The sequence below is a fragment of the Leopardus geoffroyi genome, chromosome C1 (assembly GCF_018350155.1).
Source record: "Leopardus geoffroyi isolate Oge1 chromosome C1, O.geoffroyi_Oge1_pat1.0, whole genome shotgun sequence".
Lineage (NCBI taxonomy): Eukaryota > Metazoa > Chordata > Mammalia > Carnivora > Felidae > Leopardus > Leopardus geoffroyi.
Window position 1 is genome coordinate 106,169,591 of NC_059328.1, and position 22,662 is coordinate 106,192,252.

Below are 22,662 nucleotides of genomic sequence, written 5' to 3' on the forward strand. Positions count from 1 at the left end.
TTCCCCTGCTCACACTGTGTCTCTCTCTCAAAAATAAATAAACATTAAAAAAAAAAAAAAAAAAGATACTGGACCTAAGAAGATATTGACCTCAAAATGAGAAGTGGTTTTATACAAAATATGGAATCAGATTCTTCGATCTACCCTTATGCTCCCTCTACCCTTTCCCCTAACCTCCCCCTACTGCCACATTTCGAAGGATCTAGAATTATAACTTTTGCTCTCTTAAAAATATTTATTTTGAGAGAGAGAGAGAGCACACACACAAGTGGGAGAGGGGCAGAGAGAGGGAGACAGAGAATCCCAACCAGGCTCTGAGCTGTCAGTGCATAGCCTCACTGGGGATCAAATCTCATGACCTGAGCTGAAATTGAGAGTAGGATGCTTAACTGACTGAGCCTCTCAGGTGCCTCATTGTAAGTTTTATTCTTGAAAACAAATTATGAAAGAGCTCACAGCAATTATTCAATAAGAGGAGTATAAAAGTTTAATCTGTAATACCCAGGGCTATGATCAGGGTGAGGCAAATCATCCAAGTACAGGGTCTTTGATTAAAATGTATGTTTTGGGGGTGCCTGGCTGGCTTAGTCAGTGGAGCACATGACTTTTGATCTGAGTTGTGACTTGAGCCCCACTGTGGGTACAGATATTACTAAAGAAGAAAATCTTTAAAAACAATAATAATAGGGGCACCTGGGTGGCTCAGTCAGTTGAGTGTCTGACTCTTGATTTTGGCTCAGGTCACGATCCCAGGATTGTGGGATTGAGTCACATGTCAGGCTCCAGGCAGGGCGTGGAGCCTGCTTAAGATGCGCTCTCTCTCCCTCTGCCCTTTTCCTCCCTGCTCATGTGCTCTCTCTCAAAAAAAAAAAAAAAAAAAAAAGTAAAAAAGGTATATTTTGCTCATTATGAACTTTTTCGTATTAATAGTACTCTTTTACTATGTTAAAATACTCTTTTATTCCTGAGCCTTTTTGCAGTCTCTTAAATTTTACACCCAGGATAAGAACCTCACTTGTCACACTACATTCCCAGTTTACAAACTTAGGCTGTTAGCTGCTCTTTCAAAAAGGTGATGCTGCAGGGTCAAATTCTAGACTGCCCAGAATTCAGAAAGTGGGTGGTAGTTCTTTTTACCTCCAAATTGTATTCTTGTACTCCACCATGACTTGGGAGCGAGCCTTTAATTTGAAAACACCTAAGTTACATGCTTTTTCTTTTTCAAGTTTATTTATTTATTTTTAGAGAGCGGGAGAGGGGGAAAGAGAGGGAGAGACGGAGGGAGGGGGAGAGAGAGAGAGAGGGGGGGGGGGGAGAATCCTAAGCAGGCTCTGCACTGTCAGCACAGAATTCAATGTGGGACCTGATTCCATGAACCACAAGATCATGACCTAAGCCAAAATCAAGAGCAGGATGGACACTCAACTGACTGAGCTACCCAGTCACCCCTACATGTTTCTTATAAACACAAAGCCTGCACCTCTGCAGTGCAAACAAAGAGCTATTGCTAGGCGCACCTGGATGCCTCAGTTAAGCATCCACTTTTTCTTTTTTAGTTTATTTATTTTGAGACAGTGCAGGAGGGGCAAAGAGAGAGGGAGAGAGAGAAAATCCCAAGCAGCTCCATACTGTCAGCACAGAGCCAAATGTGGGGCTCAAACTCACAAATCACAAGATCACGACCTGAGCCGAAACCAAGAGTAGGATACTTAACTGACTGAGCCACCCAGGTGTCCCAGCATCCATCCGACTCTTGATTTCACCTGCGTAGGGCTCTGGGCTGTCAGCACGGAGCCTGCTTGAGATTGTCTCTCTCCCTCTCTCTCAGCCTCCTCCTCTCAAAAATAAGTAAAAAATAAAAATAAAAAAGAGCTACTGCTATTCTGCCCCCCAACATCAGTAGACTAAAGGTCAACTTCTTTGTCTTGGAATTATAATAGCATTACTGCTCAATGCTCAAATAAATCTTTTAATGCAAAGGCTCTCACAGTGCCCTTAGTATTTCAGAAACTTTTTTTTACCACATCTCTATGCCAAAAACCAACCTAAAACTAGTCTAAATAGTTGGGTCCATAGAACGTGACAGGATTCATTTTTAAGGTGCCCAACAGATGGCGTTGTACCCTTGAAAATTTAAAATATCCAGGCAGCGTGATGGGTACTGAGGAGGGCACTTATGATGAGCACTGGGTGTTTTATGTAAGTGATGAATCACCGAATTCTACTCCTTAAACCAATATTGCATTGTATGTTAACTAAAATTAAAAAAAAAAAAAAAATCCAGCCAACGCCCCACTGAGTTGGCTACAACCAAGTGCCCACAGTTTCAATGGCTAAAGTGCCTAACTCGATTCTAACTGGTCTCTAAATTCTAATTATTTTTGTCTTCCCAGGCCAGGACCATAATGGGGAGAAAATGTGAGCAAGGAAAGAAAAACATATAAGGTATCAACTTAAATTTTCTTAGTTTCATATTTAACATAAATATACAAAACACAATGCTAGCCAGAAACAGAATTAAAAAGAAGGGCGGGGTGCCTGGGTGGCTCAGTTGGTTAAGCTTCCAACTTCAACTTTGGCTAAGGTCATGATCTAACAGCTTGTGGGTTCAAGCCCCACATCAGGCTTTGTGCTGACAGCTCAGAGCCTGGAGCCTGCTTCAGATTCTTTGTCTGCCTCTCTCTCTGCCCTTCCCCTGCTGTGTTGTCTCTCTCAAAAATAAACTTAAAAAAAAGAGCCAAATCCATACCACAGGCAGTCCTTGAGCAAAGACTACACAACACAAACTTCTGTAGTGTCCAGACTAGTTTTACTGAAAAAGATATCATTCTAAGCAACTTTTTAAACTATTTAATCTTATACCAGTTCTCTACTATGTAACTTTCTTAGAGCCCATAACCAACAATTAATGCATGGATATCAAACACCTGGCAGAATGAATATAAACTGTGGATGATAAGTTCTGGGGATGATTCTCAAGCACTTTCTTTCAACTCTGACCAGCTGCAAGCAAACTCCCCATACATATGCTGAGCATCAGAAGAAAACTTTCCTTCAGAGTAAATAGAGGTAGCTGAATGCAAATTGTGGTTTTCAGTGTCATGCCTATGTATATTTTAATAGCATATCCAAAAGGCTGGTCTTTACCTAAACTACTTCTAATATTTTAAGGGACTGAGTGCATGTTTCATTTTATGAAGCAATAAATTTTTTAAAAATATTTTTTAATGTTTACTTATTTTTGAGAGAGAGAGAGAGAGCGAGAGCCCGTGAGCACACAAGCAGGGGAGGGGCAGGGAGAGGGAGACCCAGAATCTGAAGCAGGCTCCAGGCTCTGAACTGTCAGTACAGAGCCCGATGCGGGGGGGTGGGGCGGGGGTGGGGGGGCGGTGGGAGGGCTCGAAATCACAAACTGTGAGATCATGATCTGAGGCAAAGTCAGATGCTTACAACCACCTGAGCCACCCAGGCAATCCAGCAATGAACCTTAAGAATAATATTCAAAGTTTCTTCCGGGGAGCCAGGGTGGCTCAGTCAGTTGAGCATCTGACTCTTGATTTCAGGTCAGGTCATGCAGGGTCGTGGGATTGAGCCCCGTGTGGGACTCTGCGCTGAGCAGAGAGTCCACTTGAGATTCTCTCTCCCCGTCTCTGCCCCTCCTCCATGGGTGTGCCCTCTCTCTAAAATAAAAAAGAAAGTTTCTTCCATCTGATCAAAGTTAAACAATGCTAGTCCTCCCATGAAAAAGATACTCTAATAAACAGAAAGAGTGGGAACGGTAGATTTGAAAAAAAAAAAAAAAATGGCTAAGAAAGATGTTTGTGGCCTAACTACTTTTTATCAAGACAGAAGAACTCCCCATTTATATGTTCTGCCAAGGCATCCAATGTAAATTAAGATTCAAAATGAGCAGAAAATTCAACTCAAAATATTTTTCAAGTTCTTTACAGCAAACAAGACAAATTAACCAATAAGGCTTGTCAACCCAGAAAAAAATAAATAACCAATCTGCTGACTGAGCATATTTCACATCCATCCAAACATCTCTGAAAGACAGTGAAACCAAGTTTTTCAAACAGTCCTCAATTCTGACCTAGACTGTTGTCTCTGAGCGTGATCCTTCATTTTACCATCTATAGTTCAGGGTCAAAAAACTGTGGAAAAGACAGGCCCTACCACAATAGAGATATCAACCTAAATACTTCACAAACTTGAAACATGCAAATTTAGCACCCTTCTTGTAGTTTTCCAGTTATCAAAAAGAAATCTTCATTAATATGAAGAAATGCCATACTTAATATCTCTATCAAGATGATCATGAGAAAACACGGTAACTCTGTGGTGCTCAGTGACCCATGGCAGGTAGCACATAGTTACCTTTCAACTATTTTTGATTAAAGAAGACAGGAATTACTAAATGCCCAGTACTGCAATGTATACATCTTCCCAAACTATCATTCTACTCACGTTAACCTATTTCCACACCAAATCTTTTAATTTAACTTCTCATAAGGAAAACAAAAACAAAAACACCTGGATTTTTTTTTTTTTTTTCTGTCTCTTCTCTATTACTTTGCTTTAAGTGTATTTCTGACTTGGATACTTCTCACATTAACAAACAAACATGTTGAGATTCAATCCTTACCCGAGTTAGGGGCATTTTAATTTCTTCTGAAAAACTGCCAGGCAAAAATGTGAATTTCAGAAAAGGCCAGCACATAGGGAACACAGTGCCACATCAAGAGGAAAATGTGAGATGGACAGAAAATTTGAGAATCATACCAAAACCAAGTGAAGGGGCAAACTTTCATCATATTATAACTGTGAGTCTCTGAATCAAGACTGTTGTGATTCTTTTCTTCTATTTTTTTAAATGTGATATAAATTCTAATTAAATACAAAAGTAGAGATGTATCTATCACCCACCTTCAAAAATTATCAACCCAAAATTGTTTTATCTATGCTTCCCTTCTTCATCTTATATTGAAGCTAATCTCTACATTATTCATAAATATTTTGGCATGGACCTCTAAAAGATAAGGACCTGAAAGATATAACAAAAGAAAAAAAATAGTACCATTGCATGCCTAAAAATTGGTAGTCCCTTAATATCATTTAGTCAACATTCAAATTTCAATTTCTCTCAAATACCATACTTTTTTTTTTCAATATATGAAATTTATTGTCAAATTGGTTTCCATACAACATCCAGTGCTCATCCCAAAAGGTGCCCTCCTCAATACCCATCAACCACCCTCCCCTCCCTCCCACCCCCCATCAACCCTCAGTTTGTTCTCAGTTTTTAACAGTCTCTTATGCTTTGGCTCTCTCCCACTCTAACCTCTTTTTTTTTTTTTTCTTCCTTCCCCTCCCCCATGGGTTTCTGTTAAGTTTCTCAAGATCCACATAAGAGTGAAACCATAAGGTATCTGTCTTTCTCTGTACCATACTTTTTTAAAGTTTGTCTGAATTAGGATCCAAATAAGGTCCATATATTATGATTTGATAAGTTTAAGTCTTTTAATTTATAAATCATTTTTTTCCCTCCCTTGACATTTATTTGTTGAAGAACCAGTTCATCTCTTGTAGATTCTACAACCTGGATATTGTTGATCACATATCCATAGCGTTTACTATATGCCTCTGTCCCCCTGGATATCCTGAAATTGACAGTTGGATCTAGTGGCATGATTATATACAGGATGAACTCTCCCTCCCCCCCGAAGACTACTCTTAAGGGTAGAGTTTTCTTCCATCTGGGGGCATGCTCGATGCTGGATCTAATCATTCTAAATCTGTCCTTCCTTCATTTATTAACTAGAACACTTTTATTTAAAAAAACAACAAGTAGGGGCACCTGGGTGGCTGAGTTGGTTGAGCATTCAACTCTTGATTTTAGCTCAGGTCATGATCTCAGGGTTTTGTGAGTTCCAGTTGACTGTGCAGAGCCCACTTTGGATCCTCTGCCCCCTCTCTCTCTGTCCCTCCCCAACTTGTGCTTGTGCTCTCAAAATAAACTTTAAAAAACAAAACAAAAAACCCAAAAAAGCCAAAACATTTATATTATTTGGTTACCCATGGTGCAGTTCACATAGTAAAATCTTGATTCCTTCTATCTTGCTTTTTTTCCCTTTATTTACCAGTTTTCAAAATAATGATGCAATAGTATTTCACCAAAGTGAATAAGCTTGCTCTTAAACTATCATTATGGTATCATATTTTAAACATAATTTACGTGTTTTGGTCCACTGCAGTTATCTTTATTGATACTCAAAAGTGTCCTATTTTGGCCAGTCAAACTTCAGCTGGCTTCCCAGTCCTTCTGACACCTTAGTAAAGTGTCTACTAAAATCCTGGCAATCTAATAGCTCCAGGATCAGTTCACATTATTTCCTTCCCCAGACCTAGAATATGCCATTTCTTTAAGGAGCTCTGATTCCTATTGGTGGGAAATGATGTTCCAAGACCACAGTCTAGATGCTCGGGACCTTTCTGCTCATTTTATTTTTTAAAAGATTTTTAAAAGTTTATTTATTTATTTATTTATTTATTTAGAGAGAGAGAGAGAGAGAGAGAGAGAGAGAGAACGAGTGGGGGAGGGGCAGAGAGAAGGGGGGCAGAGGATCCAAAGCAGGATCTGTGCTGACAGCAGATAGCCTGATGTGGGGCTCAAACTCACAACCCCAAGATCAAGATCTGCATGCTATTCCAACTGAGCCAGCGAGACGTCCCTCTGCTCACTTTTAATATAAAATTAGGGGCACCTGGGTGGTTTAGTCAATTAAGTGTGACTCCAGATTTTGGCTCAGGTCATGATATCACAGTTCATGAGTTCAATCCCCACATCTGGCTCTGCGTGGACAGGTGGAGGCTGCTTGGGATCCCCCCCCCCCCCCGCCTCTCTGCCCCTCTCCTGTTTGCTTGCTCTCTCCCCCTCAAAAAATAAACTACAAAAAAAATTTTTTTAATATAAAATTATCTCCAGGGGCATCTTGGTGCCTCAACTGGTTGAGCATTTGACTCTTAATTTTGGCTAAGGTCATGGTCTCACAGTTAGTGGGATCAAGCCCCAGGATCCGCAGTAAGTGTGGAGCCTGACTGGGATTCTCTCTCTCCCTCTCTCTATGCCCTCCCCTATGTGTACACACTCTCTCTCTCTCTCTCTCTCTCTCAGAATGAATAAACATTTTAAAAGATAAAATAATCTTCATATCAACCACCGATTATTAGTCAGCTATCTTCAATTTCACTCCCATGGCATTTGGCAGAATGTTCCACATCCACAAAGAACATGTTTTAGAAACTAAAAAAATTCTATTTTCTCCTTAAATTCTTTGAGATTTCTCAGTCTTGTAACATATTTACTGAGCAAAAAATTCTCATTAATCTCATTACTTCCACTCTTCCCCTATCCCCAACCCCTTCCCTTCCCCTAACAAGAAGGCTGGGTCATTTTCCTGAAGGGCAGAATTTACATGTACAGTTGACCCTTGAACAATATGGGTTTGAGCTGGGCAAGCCTACGTATAGATTTTTTTTTTTTTCAATAAACGTACCGGAAAAGTTTGGAGATTTGTGACAATTTGAAAAACCTCACAGATGAACTGTGTAGCCTAGAAATGTCAAAAAACAAAATAAGAAAAAGGTAGCTATGTCTTGAATTCATAAAATATATTTAGATACTCATTTATCATTTACTACCATAAAATATACACAAATTAAAAAAGTCAAAATTCATCAAAATTTACACACCTACAGACTGTACATGGTGGCATTTGCAATAGAGAAATGTAAACAAACATGCAGTATTAAATAACTGCATTAAATTAACTGTAGTATATATTGTACTACTGTAATAATTTTGTAGCCACCTATTACTAACTGCAGTGAGCTCAAGCATTGTGGTATCCCAATGTCCCCTTAAAACATCACTTGAGCAGCTGATCTCTCCAGTAAATTGTGTTATCACAGTAAAAAATGATCTCTCACAGTTCTTGCTATTAGCAGTTAAGTTCTTGGGAAGTCAAAAGTTATACGTAGATTTTTCACTGGGGAGGTTATCGGGCTGTTAATATCCATAACCCCCACACCTTTCAAGGGTCAACTGTACTTAAAAATTTTTAAGGACAATCAAAAAGGATACATTTAGTTTAATCAAGTCCTTTTGCAAGCAACTATTTTTTGAAAGACAGTCTTTTTTTTAATGTTTATTTATTTTGAGAGAGAGCAGGTATCCAAAGTGGGGAAGGGATAGAGAAAGAGACAGAGAATCCCAAGCAGGCTCTGTGCAGTCAGCACAGAGCCAGGCACGGGCTCAATCTCATGAACCCATGAGATTATGACCTGAGCCAAAAATCAAGAGTCAGACACTTAACTGACTGAGCCACCAAGGTGCCCCTAAAGACAGTCTTTTCTTGAATGCCAAAACAACGACAGATCATCTCAAAGATATCAAACAAATTTCTTAACTATTCCTAACAAAAACTTTATCCACAGCATATAAGCTCAAATAGCTAGTAAGGTTCCTTTCCAAGGTGGAAGGGGGTGGGAGGTTTAGATAAAGCAAAAGGCCTACAACTTGACTTATAAACAAAGACCTTATTTCTCCCTTCAATAAAATTCCCAAGAGAGATAAAAAATTTCATCATGTCCCACTGTTCTCCAGCATATACCAGGCACACAGTGGAGCCTACCTGAGGAAGAAACTTGGGTTTGACAGCTGTTAAAGGGAAACCAAATCATAAAGGACATGATTAAGGAATCTTCTTCACACATGCCAGTGGATTTTATCCAACTCAATGATACTCAAAAATGGGGACTACTTGCCCTCCAGAAGACATTTGGCAATGTCTACAGAAATTTCTGGTAGACATAACTATAGGTAGGGCTGGGGAGGGCTGTTACTGGCATCCATCTAGTGGGCAGTGGCCAGGGATGCTACTAAACATCCTATAATACACAGGTCAGCTAGGGACTTACCTGCTCTAAAACATCAATAGTGCCAAGATTAAGAAACTCTGATCAAATGGAATCCATGCTCTGAAATGGACATTTTTTTTCAATGTTTAATTTTATTTTTGAAAGAGAGAGAGAGAGCACGCGCACGCACAAACAGGGGAGGGGCAGAAAGAACGAGAGACAGGATCTGAAGCTAGCTCTGTGCTGAGAGTGGAGAGCCCGATGTGGGGCTCAAACTCACAAACCACGAGATCATGATCTGAGCTGAAGTTGGACACTTAACCGACTGAGTCACCCAGGTGGCCTTGAAGGGGAAATTTTTTTAAAGCTATCATCCCACATTCTATGCATAAAGAACTATCATTTCTTGGGTGCATGAGTGACTCAGTCGGAGCATCTGACTCTTGATTTCGGCTCAGGTCATGATCTCAGGGTCACAGGATCAAACCTGCATCCAGCTCCACACTGAGCATGGAACCTGCTTAAGATTCTCTATCTCTCCCTCTGCCCCCTCCCCAACCCGCACTCTTTCTCTCTCAAAATAAATAAATAAACATTAAAAAAGAAGAAGAAGAAGACATGGAAATTAGGTTAAAGGACTTTGGGAAATTATATCCACAAAAATTATTCACTAGTCAATATTGACAATAACATACTGATAGTAACCAATAAAATTAATAGTAACCATAATTTTAGAGGATTGACTGTTTTGAGGAGAAATTAGGTACTTCGGCAAGAAAAGAATGGCACAGAAGTTGTCAAATGAATATGAAGATAAAATCAAGTTTCACAGATAGATGATTATAACGTGAAACAAACCTTATAATCATCTCACGAACCGTGACATCATGACTTGAGCCGAAATCAAGAGTTGGATGCTTAACTGACTGAGCCACCCAGGTGCCCCTAATCTCCATTTCTAAATTTCTGGTTTTGACCCCTTTACAATTCCACTATGGTTTGCTTCTGCTAAATATATCTACCCTCCTTGCCTGTCCAACTTCCAACTCATTTTCTCAGAGGGCAGTGAACCAAAAGGACATGAAGCAAACTTACTTCTGCATTCTTTCTCAAAGTCTTGTTGTTATATTTGAACTGTAAGTTACAAAGGTAGCTCTATTATCTCAAACACCAAAAGTTATGACAGTACTTAAGTTTAAACAGAAAAATGTTAGCAGATAATTCAGACTCTGCCTCTCATCAACTGGTGTAAACAACAAACAAGCCACTGACAATTATGGTTAACCTTAATCAAATCAAGGGGTGCTTGGGTGGCTCAGTTGGTTGAGCATCTGACTTCAGCTCAGGTCATGATCTCATGGTTGGTTTCTAGGTTCAAGCCCATATCGGGCTCTCTCCTGACAGCTCAGAGCCTGGAGCCTGCTTTGGATTCTGTGTCTCCCTTTCTCTCTCTGCCTCTCCCCTATTTGTGCTCACTCACTTGAAAATGAAAAATAAACATTAAAAAAACAAAAAAACCCCAACAAATCAAGTATTTAAATTTAACTTGCAGTTTGTAGGAAACACAGCAATAGAGGAATAAGTTAAGCAGCCGCACAAGAAAATAATGAGGTAAATCCAGGTGGGACATTCTATAAAGAAATAATCAGACAAATGCAGAATAGAGAACATTCTATAAAAGTAGCAACATGTTCTCTTTAAAAATGTGACACACACACACACACACACACACACACACACACACACACCCCAAACTAAATTAGAAGACACTAGGGGTTGGGGCACCTGGGTAGCTCAGTTGGTTGAGTGTCCAACTCTTGATTTTGGCTCAGGTCAGGATCCCAAAGTTGTGGGATCAGACTGGTGTCAAACTCCATGCTAAATGTGGAGCCTGCTTGAGATTTTCTCTCTCCCTCTTTCTCTCTGCTCCTCTCCCCACCCCCACCTGAACACACACGCACACTCTCTCTCTAAAATAAAAAAAATAAAAAAGAAACTAAAGAGCCATAAGAAAATGCAACACTTGAACCTTTATTGGATTTTGATTCATATAAAAGCTATAAATGACATTTTGGGAACAAATGAAACATTTGAATATATAGACTACATAATATTTGGTAATTACTTTTAGTTTTTAAAAATTTTTTAAATTTCATTTCCAGTATAGTTAACATACAATGTTAGTTTCAGGTCTGCAACAAAGTGATTCAACAATCCTACACTTTACTCAGCACTCATCAAGAGAAATATACTCTTAACAAAAACGATAGGGGTGCCTGAGCGGCTCAGGCAGTTAAGCGTTGGACTCTTGATTTTGGTTCAGGTCATGATCTCAGGGTTGGTGAGTTTGAGCCTTGCATTAGGATCTGCGCTGACAGAACTGCAGAGCCTGCTTGGGATTCTGTCTCTTTCTCTCTCTGTCCCTCCGAGGTCCCTCCCAACTTGGGAATTTTTTTTTTGAATTTTCTTTAAAAGAACAGTTATGTTAGAGTTATATAGGAGAATGTATTTATTCTTAGCAAGTGCCTGAAATATTTAGTGGAAATGTCACGATTTTCAAGTGGCTTAGCAAACATATGCATATTTTAGTGCTTTCTTATAGACATTAGTATGTTAAAACACCATTGTGTCTAGGTAAGAGGTTCACACCTTGTACTCTTTCACTTTCACGTGCATGACGTTTTCTTTAAAAAAAAAAAAAAAAAATGTTTATTTACTTTTGAGAGAGAGAGCGTGAGTAGGGAAGGGGCAGAGAGAGAGGGAGACACAGAATTTTAAGAAGGCTCCAGGCTCTGAGCTGTCAGCACAGAGCCCGACCCGGGGCTCAAACCCACGAACCATGAGATCATGACCTGGACCGAAGTCAGATGTCCAACCAACTGAGCCACCCAGGCGCCCCCGTGCATGAACTTTTCTTAATAAAAAAGTTGCGGGAAATCAGATGAATAAGGTCTGACAATCTAATGTAAAACATGACTATACTTGATAACACTGTACCATATCACTGAAATTTGCTGAATAGAACTTAAATGTTCTCACATGCAGAAAAAATAAATGTGAGGTGATGAATGTGTTCATTAACTAGATGGAGGGAATCCTTTTACAATGTACATGAAATCACCATATGTACACTTGAAATATCTTACATTTTGGCAATTATACTTCAATAAGGTTGAAATTTAAAAAAAAAAGTTGGGCGTAAAAACCACCTATTCATATTTTGGTTATGATATTTTTGCACTACCATATTCTGCCACTATCCTTTTGCCATTTACTAAAATCAAACTGGTAGCCTTGTTGATTTTCTATTTAACTTGTTCTTATTTCTAGGAGCAATTTTCACATAGATTCGCATATACACATTTCTTAAAACATACATAATTAATGTTAGAAAAAATGTATTTAAGGTGGATTATGTTGGCTACCAAGGAGGTACTGTAAGAGGAGACAGACTCTGCCATCTTCCATTAAGCCAACCCATTATTTGACATCTTAGTAACCTATTTGGTCTCTGTATTTTACAGCAGTAATTGTAGGGACAACCTAATTTTTGTATACTTAGACTTTACTCAATAATGTGGCTCACACAGGACTATTAGCAATTCCCACAGTCTTAAGTCTTTGTCATTCATCTTTCCACCCATAATATGGGTATACCAGACATACCTTTCTAGGGAGAAGTGAACTACACCTTAAGCACTGGCAAATATGGTAATCTATACTCAGATCCTAGCTAATCAGTAGAAGTCTACATAATTGAAAAGATACAAAGAGAATCTTTACAAACAACCTGTTATTTAAAAGCGACAAGGTGTGCCTGGGTGGCTCAAACGGTTAAGCATCCGACTCCTGATTTCCACTCAGGTCATGATCTCACAGTTCCTGGGGCTTGGTTTGTGGGATCAAGCCCAACGTTGGGCTCAAGCTGAGGCTGCTTGGGATCCTCTCTGCCCCTTCCCCCTTCCCATTCATTCTCTCTCTCACACACAAAATGAATAAACATTAAAAAAAAAACAAACAAACAACTGGCTGGCTCAGTTACTTGAGCGTCGGACTTCGGCTCAGGTCATTATCTCACGATTCCTTCGTGATTTGAGCCAGCAGTTGGGCTCTGTGCTGACAGCTCAGAGCCTGGAGCCTGCCTCAGATTCTGTCTCCCTCTCTCTCTGCCCCCTCCTCTACTTGTACACACACACACACACACACACACACACACACACAATGCTCTCTCTCAAAAATAAACAAACATTACAAAAACAAAAATTTTAAGAACATACCCTCTTACTCTAAGGTAAGAAATAATAATCCTCAAAACTGGCATCTGTTTTCAAGTTATCTCAATTTTTGTCTAGATTAATTCTAGAAAACCTATAGAGCTGACTACTTAATATGGCTATAAAATTACCGTTAAACCTGTAAGAAGCTTTGTCTTTTGCATGACTGATTTCATCCCTTACAGAATCTAACAGTTGTAGAACCTCACATATAATATTCACAATGTGTTCCTCAACAGTGTTAATAACCTAATGCTCCCAAACACAAAATACTTTCAATTTACCAGGCAGCAAATCTATCAAGAAGCACCCAGATAAGAGCTCTGTGCTCTTTACTAAAACAACAACTAAAGTAAGCAGTAAGTTCTCTATTTTTAAAGGGTTCAATATTCAGGGGTCCCTTTCCCAAGAAGCTTTTCTTCGCTGACAGTTGTGTGACCTATATTCCATTTCTACTCCCTTGATTTCATTTAACTCTTCTAAATACTAGTAATATGTTAGTCTATTTCCCTTTTCTCCTCCTGAGTTATACGTAAAAATGTTTTTTTGTGGATATGGCTTTATTATCACAAACCCGAATGCCAAGAATCTATCAAAGTCTTATTACATTGATATGATAAAGGCACCAAACAGCTCTAGGGTTTGTAATTTAAATCAGAAATCACCACCCTCAGGGTGCCTGGGTGGTTCAGTCGGTTAAGTCCGACTCTTGATTTCGGCTATGGCCACAATCTCATGGTTTGTTGGTTGAGGATCCCAGGCCATCAGCCTGGAGCTTGCTTGGGGACTGATTCCCTGCCTCTCAAAATACATAAATAAACTTTTAAAAAAAGCATTGGGGGTAGCTGGATGGCTCAGTTGGTTAAGCATCCAACTTCGGCTCAGGTCATGATTTCATAGGTTGTGAGTTCGAGCCCCACGTCAGGCTCTGTGCTGACAGCTCAGAGCCTGGAGCCTGCTTCAGATTCTGTGTCTCCCTCTCTCTCTCTCTGCCCCTCCCCTGCTGTGCTCTCCCTCCCCCTCTCAAAAATAAACAAACTTAAAAAAAATAATAAAATGAAAAAAAAGAAATCTCCACCCTCAACAGAAAGACATACAGTAAAACCTTGGCTTGCGAGCATAATTTGTTCTGGAAACATGCTTGTAATCCAAAGCACTCGTATATCAAAGCGAAATTTCCCCATAAGAAATAACAGAAACTCAGATGATCCATTCCACACCCAAAAATACTCATGTAAAAATGATTACAATATTGCAATATAAAATAATAAAGAAAATACAAAATATAAAGAAAAATAAATAAATTAACCTGCACTTACCTTTGAAAACCTTCGTGGCTGGTGTGAGGGAGACAAGAGAGAGGAGGGTTATTGTGTAGGACGACTTTCACTATCACTAATGGAATCACTGCTATGTATTGGCTCAATGCAATCTTTCTCTTTTCGTGCAACTTTAACAAGGAACCTATCCAATGACACTTACTTTTGCCTCCTTTTGAGGATTTCGCGGAAATGTGACATTGCATTGTCGTTAAACAGATTCATCGCTTGCACTGCTACAGCCTTATTCAGGTGGTGCTTTTCTACAAAATTTTGCACTGTTTCCCACATTTTACACATCTCCCTAATCTCATCTGAAGTGAGGGATTCCTCTGCCTTTTTTTCCTCTGCAGACGAGATCTCCTCCATAACCTTTTGCTGTTGCTCGCGATGCAGATCCATCAGTTCATCAGTGGTCAGCTCCTGACCATGTTCCTCCACCAGCTCCTGGATGTCATCCTCGTTCACCTCTAGGCCCATGGTCTTCCCCAAGGACACAATTTCATCGACAACTGGCGCCTCCTGTTCATGAGCAAGCCCCTCTAGGTCATGTCCAAGAACACAATCAGGCCACAGTTTTCTCCAAGCAGAACAGAGGGTTCTCTTGGTGACCCCATCCCAGGCTTTATCAATGATCTTGAGGCAGTTCACGATGTGGAAATGATTTTTCCAAAACTCTCGTAGAGTAAGGTTTGTTCCTTCGGTCACCTCAAAGCATTGCTGAAATAGTGCTTTGATGTAAAGCTTTTTAAAGTTTGAAATGACCTGCTGATCCATGGGCTGGAGGATTGGAGTGGTGTTGGGAGGAAGGAACTTGCCCTTAATGAACTCGAATTCCTCCAGTAAGTCGTCCTCAAAGCCTGGAGGATGAGCAGGAGCATTATCCATGACCAGCAAGGCTTTGAGTGGCAGATTCTTTTCTAAAAGGTATTTCTTCACTGCAGGACCAAAGACCTCGTTGATCCACTCAATGAACAACATACGAGTGACCCAAGCCTTGCTGTTGGACCGCCACATAACGTTTAACTGGCTCTTCTGAACCTTGCATTTCTTGAAGGCTCGTGGATTCTCAGAATGATACACAAGCAGGGGCTTGACTTTAAAATCCCCGCTTGCATTAGCACAAAACAAGAGGGTGAGATGGTCTTTCATGGGCTTGTGACCAGGCATTGCATTCTCTTCTTCTGTAATGTAGGTCCTCTTTGGCATCTTTTTCCAAAAAAGCCTCGTCTCATCGCAGTTAAAAACTTGTTCTGGCAGGTAACACTCAGAAACCATGAGCTTCTGGAACTCAGTAGCGAATGCCTCAGCTGCCTTAGCGTCCAAACTTGCAGCTTCTCCGTGCTTCGCAACACTACGGATGCCACTTCTCCTCTTAAAGTTATCAAACCATCCCCTGCTTGCCTTGAAGCCTTCTTCTTTTTCTGTTGACGTACCTGGCAGTTTACTTACAAGGTCAGTGTACAAGGCCTTTGCCTTCTCACAGATAAAATTCTCAGTCACAGTATCACCTGCTAGTTGCTTCTCGTTTATCCAAACCAGAAGCAACTTCTCTACATCTTCCAGAACACGTGGCCGTTGCTTTGATATTCTCGTGACTCCTTTTGCTGCATCTAGCCCCCTTATTTCTTCTTTCTTCTTTAATATTGTACAAATGGTCGACGTAGACTTCTTATAAAATCTTGCAATTTCAGCCACTCGCATACCTCGTTCATACTTCTTGATGATCTCCTTCTTAACTTCCACTGTAATCATCTCCTTCTTCTTACCACCTTTCTTTTCAACATTTTTCCGCCTGGGGGCCATTGTATACGCTTGCACGGATGTTGACTACAGTACAGTATTAATAAACTCTTGTTACCGTATTTAATGTAATTGGCAATAAGGCAGCAGAGGAAAGGGTCTATATCTGCAGGCAGCCTGACCTAGAATGAAGCAAAGCATTCCTAAGCTTACTCTTGTATGGAAAAGCAAAGGACTGTCCATAGGTGCTTTGAAGTGACAAAACATACACTAGTGCCAGCTGTGGGCACCTTCCAACGTTCTGAAAGATCACTGATTTCTGCCAGATGCTGCGGCCTGAGACCGAGCATCTGGACATGGGAGACCATCACCCACAAGCCCGTAGAGAAAGAAGAACCACTGGCTGAGTTGTGATCATGTGACATTCAGTGTCACATACTACTTGTATTGCAAGACATCGCTAGTTTATCAAGTTAAAATTTATTGGAAATGTTTGCTCGTCTTGCAGAACACTCGCAGAACAAGTTACTCGCAATCCAAGGTTTTACTTGTATGTAGAATAAAGACTGAAAAGTTACCTGGAATATACTTTAATACAATACCAGGCGTTATTTTGTAGTTTACACTCATCACCTCAATGAATTCTCACAATTATACGTCCTAAGTACTACATTTTACAAATGAGGTTTAAAAGGAGGTTTAGAGAGATTAAGTAACTTGCCCAAGGTTAAAGTTAGTAAATAACACACCAAGACTCGAATCAAAGTTTTTCTGTAAAATTCTCCCCCAAGCCACTGCCTCTTCCATTACTAACTCCAACACACACCTGTAAATTCTCCAGAAGTTCCTACATTGAGGCAGATTTGGATGCTCTCAGAAGCAGAAGCATAGAACAACACCCAGTGATTCTCAAATGTTTTGGTTTCAGGACCACTTTACATTCTTAAAATTATTGAGAGGACCTCAAAAAGTTTTTATTTATGTGGATTCTATTTTTTGATATCTACCATGTAAGGCCTTAAAACAAAAAAAGTTAAATACTTATCAACACAACAATAACAAACCATCAAAGTTAATATAAAGAACATTTTCAATTAGAAGTTATCTTTTTCCCCCAAATAATTAGAAAAGTAATATTGTTTTACATTTTTGCCAATTGTTTAGGCATAGCTTAATAGAAGGCAGTTGGATTCTCATAGCTGCGTATGCATTCAGTCCGTTTGCTGTATGTTGTTTTTGTTAAGTATACGACTATCTAGCCTCGCACAGCAGAAAAAAAGAAAAGTCTTCTGAAAACCTTTTTAGATAGCTGTGTATATTGACACAATACTAAAACTCAAAAAATGGTAGTTTCTTAAATAAGTTACATCTTGGAATCTGAATCCCTATCAACCCACTTTTTGTATTTTCTTACATTAAAATCCACTGATGTACCTTGCATTTTGAAAGGATCATTTACCCATGATATTTTGAAACATCACACATTGGTCACTTGGAAAATACAAATTTACTGAAATGTCCAGGTTCCAAATGTTGACACATTTCACTAGAATTATAAATACAATTTAAAAAATACTTAAAAATCACAGTCATTAACACTGATGCTACAAGAAAAGTCTTTAAAGTACTGGGAAGCTGTCAAACCTGAGAGGTCAACTTTTTTAAAAGTTTATTTTGAGACAGAGAAAGATAGGGTACACACGCAAGATGTCAACTTTGAACAAATTCTTATTTTCACGCTCAAATTTTTATCATTGGTAACAAATACTTAGTCAACGGTTTTCCTTGAAGTGACAAGCTCACTTCATTTTCAGAAAATATCTGCCAGGGGTGCCTGGGTGGCTCAGTTGGTCGGACTCTTGATTTCTGCTCAGGTCATAATCCCAGGGTCGTGGGATGGGGCCCCACATCAGGCTCTGTGCTGAGCATGGAACCTGCTTAAGATTCTTTCTCCCTCTGCCCCACTCATGCTCAGTCTCTTTAAAAAAAAAATCTACCAAACATTAAAGTGTGAAAATAACTAGTCAGTCGTTCTTTCAAGTAAAAATGCAGCTCATAACTCAATCTCACAAGTGCTTTTTCTTATGCGAAGGATCATACCTCCTTAGGCCGCAAGTGTCTTTTCTTTAAAAACTAAAAAGACATCCACTCAAGGGTTGAGATTTTAAAATTTATTTTAAAAGCACCTGCAGGACAGGGGCAAACAGAGAGGGCGGCATCCCTGCTGTCCAGGCAGAGTCCCATGCAGGGCTCCATCACAGGAAGGGTGGGATCATGACCTGAGAAGAAATCAAGACCCCGACACTTAACGACTGAACCAACCAGGTGCCCCAATTCATAAATCATTTTTACTGCTTCATCAAGGACATTCTCACATGTAATGTCATGCAACCGCCTTGCTTTGTGCTAAGGCACCACCAGCAGTTTTACCCAGCTTTGCTTTTGGATCATCAGTGCAAATGTCACTGAAAAGAAATGAGTAACATCTTAGTATCACCTATTTTGAAAATAGTTATGACCTCTCAGCTCCCCTGAAAGGCTTTATGCTAAACCAAAATTCTCAATGTGGTAGTTGCCTTAATTAGCCTCAGCTAAAGGACTGTGGGTTAAAAATGTAGAGAAGATGGCACCCCCCCCATCCTGCCCAAAGAAACTTAGGGATGAGCCCCCCCCCCAAAAAAAAACCCCAGCACTTTCAGCAATCTCCAAGGTACTTTTTATGTATCCCTAACAAGTATGCAAACCAGTTGGAATTCAGAGTCCAATTCCCAGGGCCAAGAGCAACCCACGGGTCTGGACATCGGTTTATCAACAAGCAGCCTCCCCTACCCCCCCCCCCCCCCCACCCCGCTTCCTCTCTAGCTAGATGGGAATCCTTAGAAAGTAAAACTCCGTTTCTGTGGGGTTCTGAGCTGCGGTGGATAGTGTCCAAGAGTGTAGAAGGCTAGGCTACAATCTGCACCAAGAAGGCGGTTGTTCTGAGATAGTAAAACGGTCTCCCAATTTCCATCTCGAAAACGAGATTGGGTTAAATGACTTCCAAGACTCTTCTCAGCCCCACCTTTTTCTGAGCTGAGAGTGTCCAAATAAGTGAGAAGAAATACGTCCAGTGTTATTAACAGTTTGGGGAAATCCCGCGTCTGACGGGAGGAAATCTGGGTAACTCGCAGAAAGAAGGGAAAGCAGGTGGATCAACTACATCACTCTTTCCAGTAGGTGATGAGAATCTAGAAAAAAATAGTCCCTGGGATAAACATGGCGCCCACCGCGGCAGAATATAAACAACAGAAATAAAGCTATTCCGCCCCATCCCATTTTATAAATCACGGCGCCATCGCAAAAATATTTTAGGTCCGAGGGAGGAGACTTTGTAAACTAACTGCACTGCACTAAAGCCTAGGATGTACTATTGGACCGAGCAGAGATTACATAACACAAGGGAGCGGCACAGCGATCACTCATTTACTAGCTCGAGCTCAAAAAGAGCGCCCCACTCCTTCGCCGGCGGGGACGCGGCGGGAGAACCGAGCGCTACCCAACCCCCCGGGACGTCACCTCGGCGGCGCCTCGCCCCCTCGCCCGCCCCTCCCGCCGCGCCCCGGCGTCTCGCAGCCGCCCGCGCCCCCGCCCCCGCCCCCTTCCCCGCGGGCCGCCGCCCGCGCCCGCGCCCGCCCACTCCTCCGAGACGCCTCGCGCCAGGCGTGCGTGTGGACGTCGGATGTGTGCGGGGCCGTGGGGCGCGAGTGCGCGCGCGCGCCGCGGCGGACGCCGGGGGGCGGGGGTGGCCGGCAAGCAGGCAGGGGCCGCCCGGCCCGGCCCGCCGCGCGATTCCCGCGGTTCCCGGAGCGCACGCACTCACTCTCGCGCTCGCGCGCCGCACCCCACGCCCGCCGCCGCCGCGGGCCGCGCCGCCACTCGCGGGGGGCGGGGGCGCGCGCCACCGGGCCCCCGCCCCCACCCCTCGCGCACCCGCCCCATCCCCCTCTCATTGTCTCGCCTCGGAGCGCCTCGCCGAGCGAAAAGATAACGGAACCCCCGGGAGAAGGGGGTGGGGAGAGAGAAGGCTCGCCCGCTCGCTCACTCACCTCCCGTGGTCGTCGCCGCCGGTAGTCTGACCCGAGGAAGGCGCCGTCGCCTTAAAGGGACCTTGCACCCGGCGCCGGGAGAAGGGGGTGGGAGCAGGGGAGGGGACGGGGGCTTGGGGGAGACGGCTGAGAGGGAACCGTGGAGAGCGCGTCTCCCCGAGGGTGAAAGGAAACCTCCCTCGGGTTCGAGTGATTTGGGGTGGATTTTTTTCCCGAGGGGGGCGGGGGGGCCCCGAGGGAGGGGGGTGGGGGGGCCAAGGAATGCGGCTCCGTGTACGGGAGCTGGCGCGGGGGAGAGAGACGCCGACTCCCCCCACCGACCCTCTCGCCCCGCGGAGGGATACGTCTCGTCACTTCCGCCCTCCCCCTCTCGTGGCCTTTCAATTGGTTGGAGTGCCTGGAACGTCATGAGCTCATCCTAACCCTTGCCCGGGCTTCTTTTCTAGTCAAGTTTGTCTGGGCCTGCAAATAAATAAATAAATAAGATCATTATTATTATTTTTTAATGAAATAAGGAATAATTAGCTTCAGAAGCAACATCTAAATTTTGGTGAGAAAAATGGGATTTCCAGACAAAATATTCCCAATTCATTTGCCTGGACTTCCCAAGGAAATTTTGGGAATCTCCCCACTTTCCACTCAAGACTTGTACCTAACCTAGAGGGGACTCTCATACCTCAGGCCAGATGGTGAGGCCCAGTGGCACCAACAACTGTCATTGGAACAAAGGCAGCAAAATGGCACACACGCTTCCTCAAGAGACATTCAGCCAAGGAGCCTTATGGCAGTAGCCTTAAGAACTTTTAAAAGCTAATTTTACCCTAACCCTTCTGGAGTCTGTAAAGAAATATCACATGATTGTCTATCCAAGTAATTCATGTATGGAAACTGCTTTGAAGTCATTGTGAAAAGACTCAGCAGAGATCCTCGATTCTAAAAAAATCCATAGATTCGATATCGGTGCTTTTTGCTCCAATCAAGGCTGAGATGGATTGGCCCAAAGAAATTGATTAGTCCATTCAAGACCATCCACCTGTAATTTTTCCCCAAACAAAAAGTAACTTCTTTTCCAGGTAGCTAAGAAATTTCGTCCTTTTTCACTTACTGAGATAATATTTTAATATTTTCTTTGGGTATGTGAGGATGTTGTTGCTCTCTAAGCAATGCACACATATTTGCTCCAGACCAAATGTAAATCAAAGTACTATGTGAGAGACTGGGGAGATTCAAAATCATATTTATTCATTTTTTTAAATATATGTATACTCCATCAGACTGAAAATAGGCAATGGAAGTAGGCATTCCAAATTGCACACATGTGTGTGCATGCGATGCCACCCATTTTCATGCCACTTCATCCCATATCATACCAAGAACATGTGAATAATTTGAACTTGTCATTTTTAGCAAGAACTTTATTATTTGGATTAAAGAAATCAATAATCCTTCTGAAAGTACTTCTGAAGCCTTTCCAGACCTGATCTGGAAAACCCCATGGTGGAATTATGGAATCAATCACCAGAGGACAAATTCTACACGAAGCTCAAATCCTATTTTATGCTTTCCTGCAATAATTGTAATTCATTACAATGTTATTTGCCTATGAAATATTCTTGTTGAAATGTATTTTGCCATGCTGCAGTGCCAAATGCTCTCTGCCAAATAAGGTCTAGTCCAGCAGACTGTACCATGTACTGTTGACCAATAACCATTAGCATACCATACTGAAAATGCATCATGCATCCATTCACTTATTCAACACATTTTTATTGAGTACTTTGCTATATTCAGGCACTGTTCTAGGTGCTGGGAGTACAGCAACAAAGAAAAAATCCCGGAACTCATGAAACTCGTACTCTAGTGAGAAGAGACATACAAAATACACATAAACAAATTGTTCCAATATCTATTGTTGAATAACAAATGGCCCTAAACTTAGTGTTTTAGAACAACAACAATTTTACTATTATCTCTCATGGTTCTGGGAGGTGATTAAGCTAAGTTAAGCAGTTCTCATTTGGAGCCTCATGCAGGGGCTGGGGCTGAAGTCATCTCAAAAGCTTCCTCAAACATCTAGAGGTTGGTGGTGGCTGTTGGTCAGAACAGCTGGCTGTTTGGCCTCTCCATGTGGCCTAGGCTTCCTCATGTCACAGTGGCTGAGTTCCAAGATTGAGTGCCTTATAATGACCAGGCAGAGATTGTATGGCTTTTTGTGACCTAGCCTCAGGGGTCACACAGCATCACTTCTGCCACAATTACAGGCTGCCCTCCATTTGAGGCCAGCCTCAAACATCTCTCAAAGGAAGTCGTAGAAATATCACA

The 22,662-nt window shown here is 41.6% G+C and overlaps 1 protein-coding gene across 5 annotated transcripts in view; it reads right to left on the reverse strand.

The window, feature by feature from the left end:
• Nucleotides 1-20,682, reverse strand: part of POGZ (pogo transposable element derived with ZNF domain) — a 52,810-nt gene extending 32,128 nt beyond the window's left edge. The window contains exon 1 of one of the 5 annotated variants that reach the window (XM_045479211.1): nucleotides 20,341-20,682. Coding sequence is in view for 1 of the 5 variants with exons in the window: in XM_045479210.1 (XP_045335166.1) it covers nucleotides 14,513-14,718 (206 nt within the window). In the remaining 4 variants the exon portion in view is untranslated. Of the gene's footprint in view, nucleotides 1-4,926; nucleotides 5,045-14,512; nucleotides 14,772-20,340 lie in introns of those variants that run through there. The other 4 variants (XM_045479217.1, XM_045479213.1, XM_045479210.1 and 1 more) reach the window with 4 other exon arrangements.
• Between the last annotated feature and the right edge of the window lie 1,980 nt (nucleotides 20,683-22,662).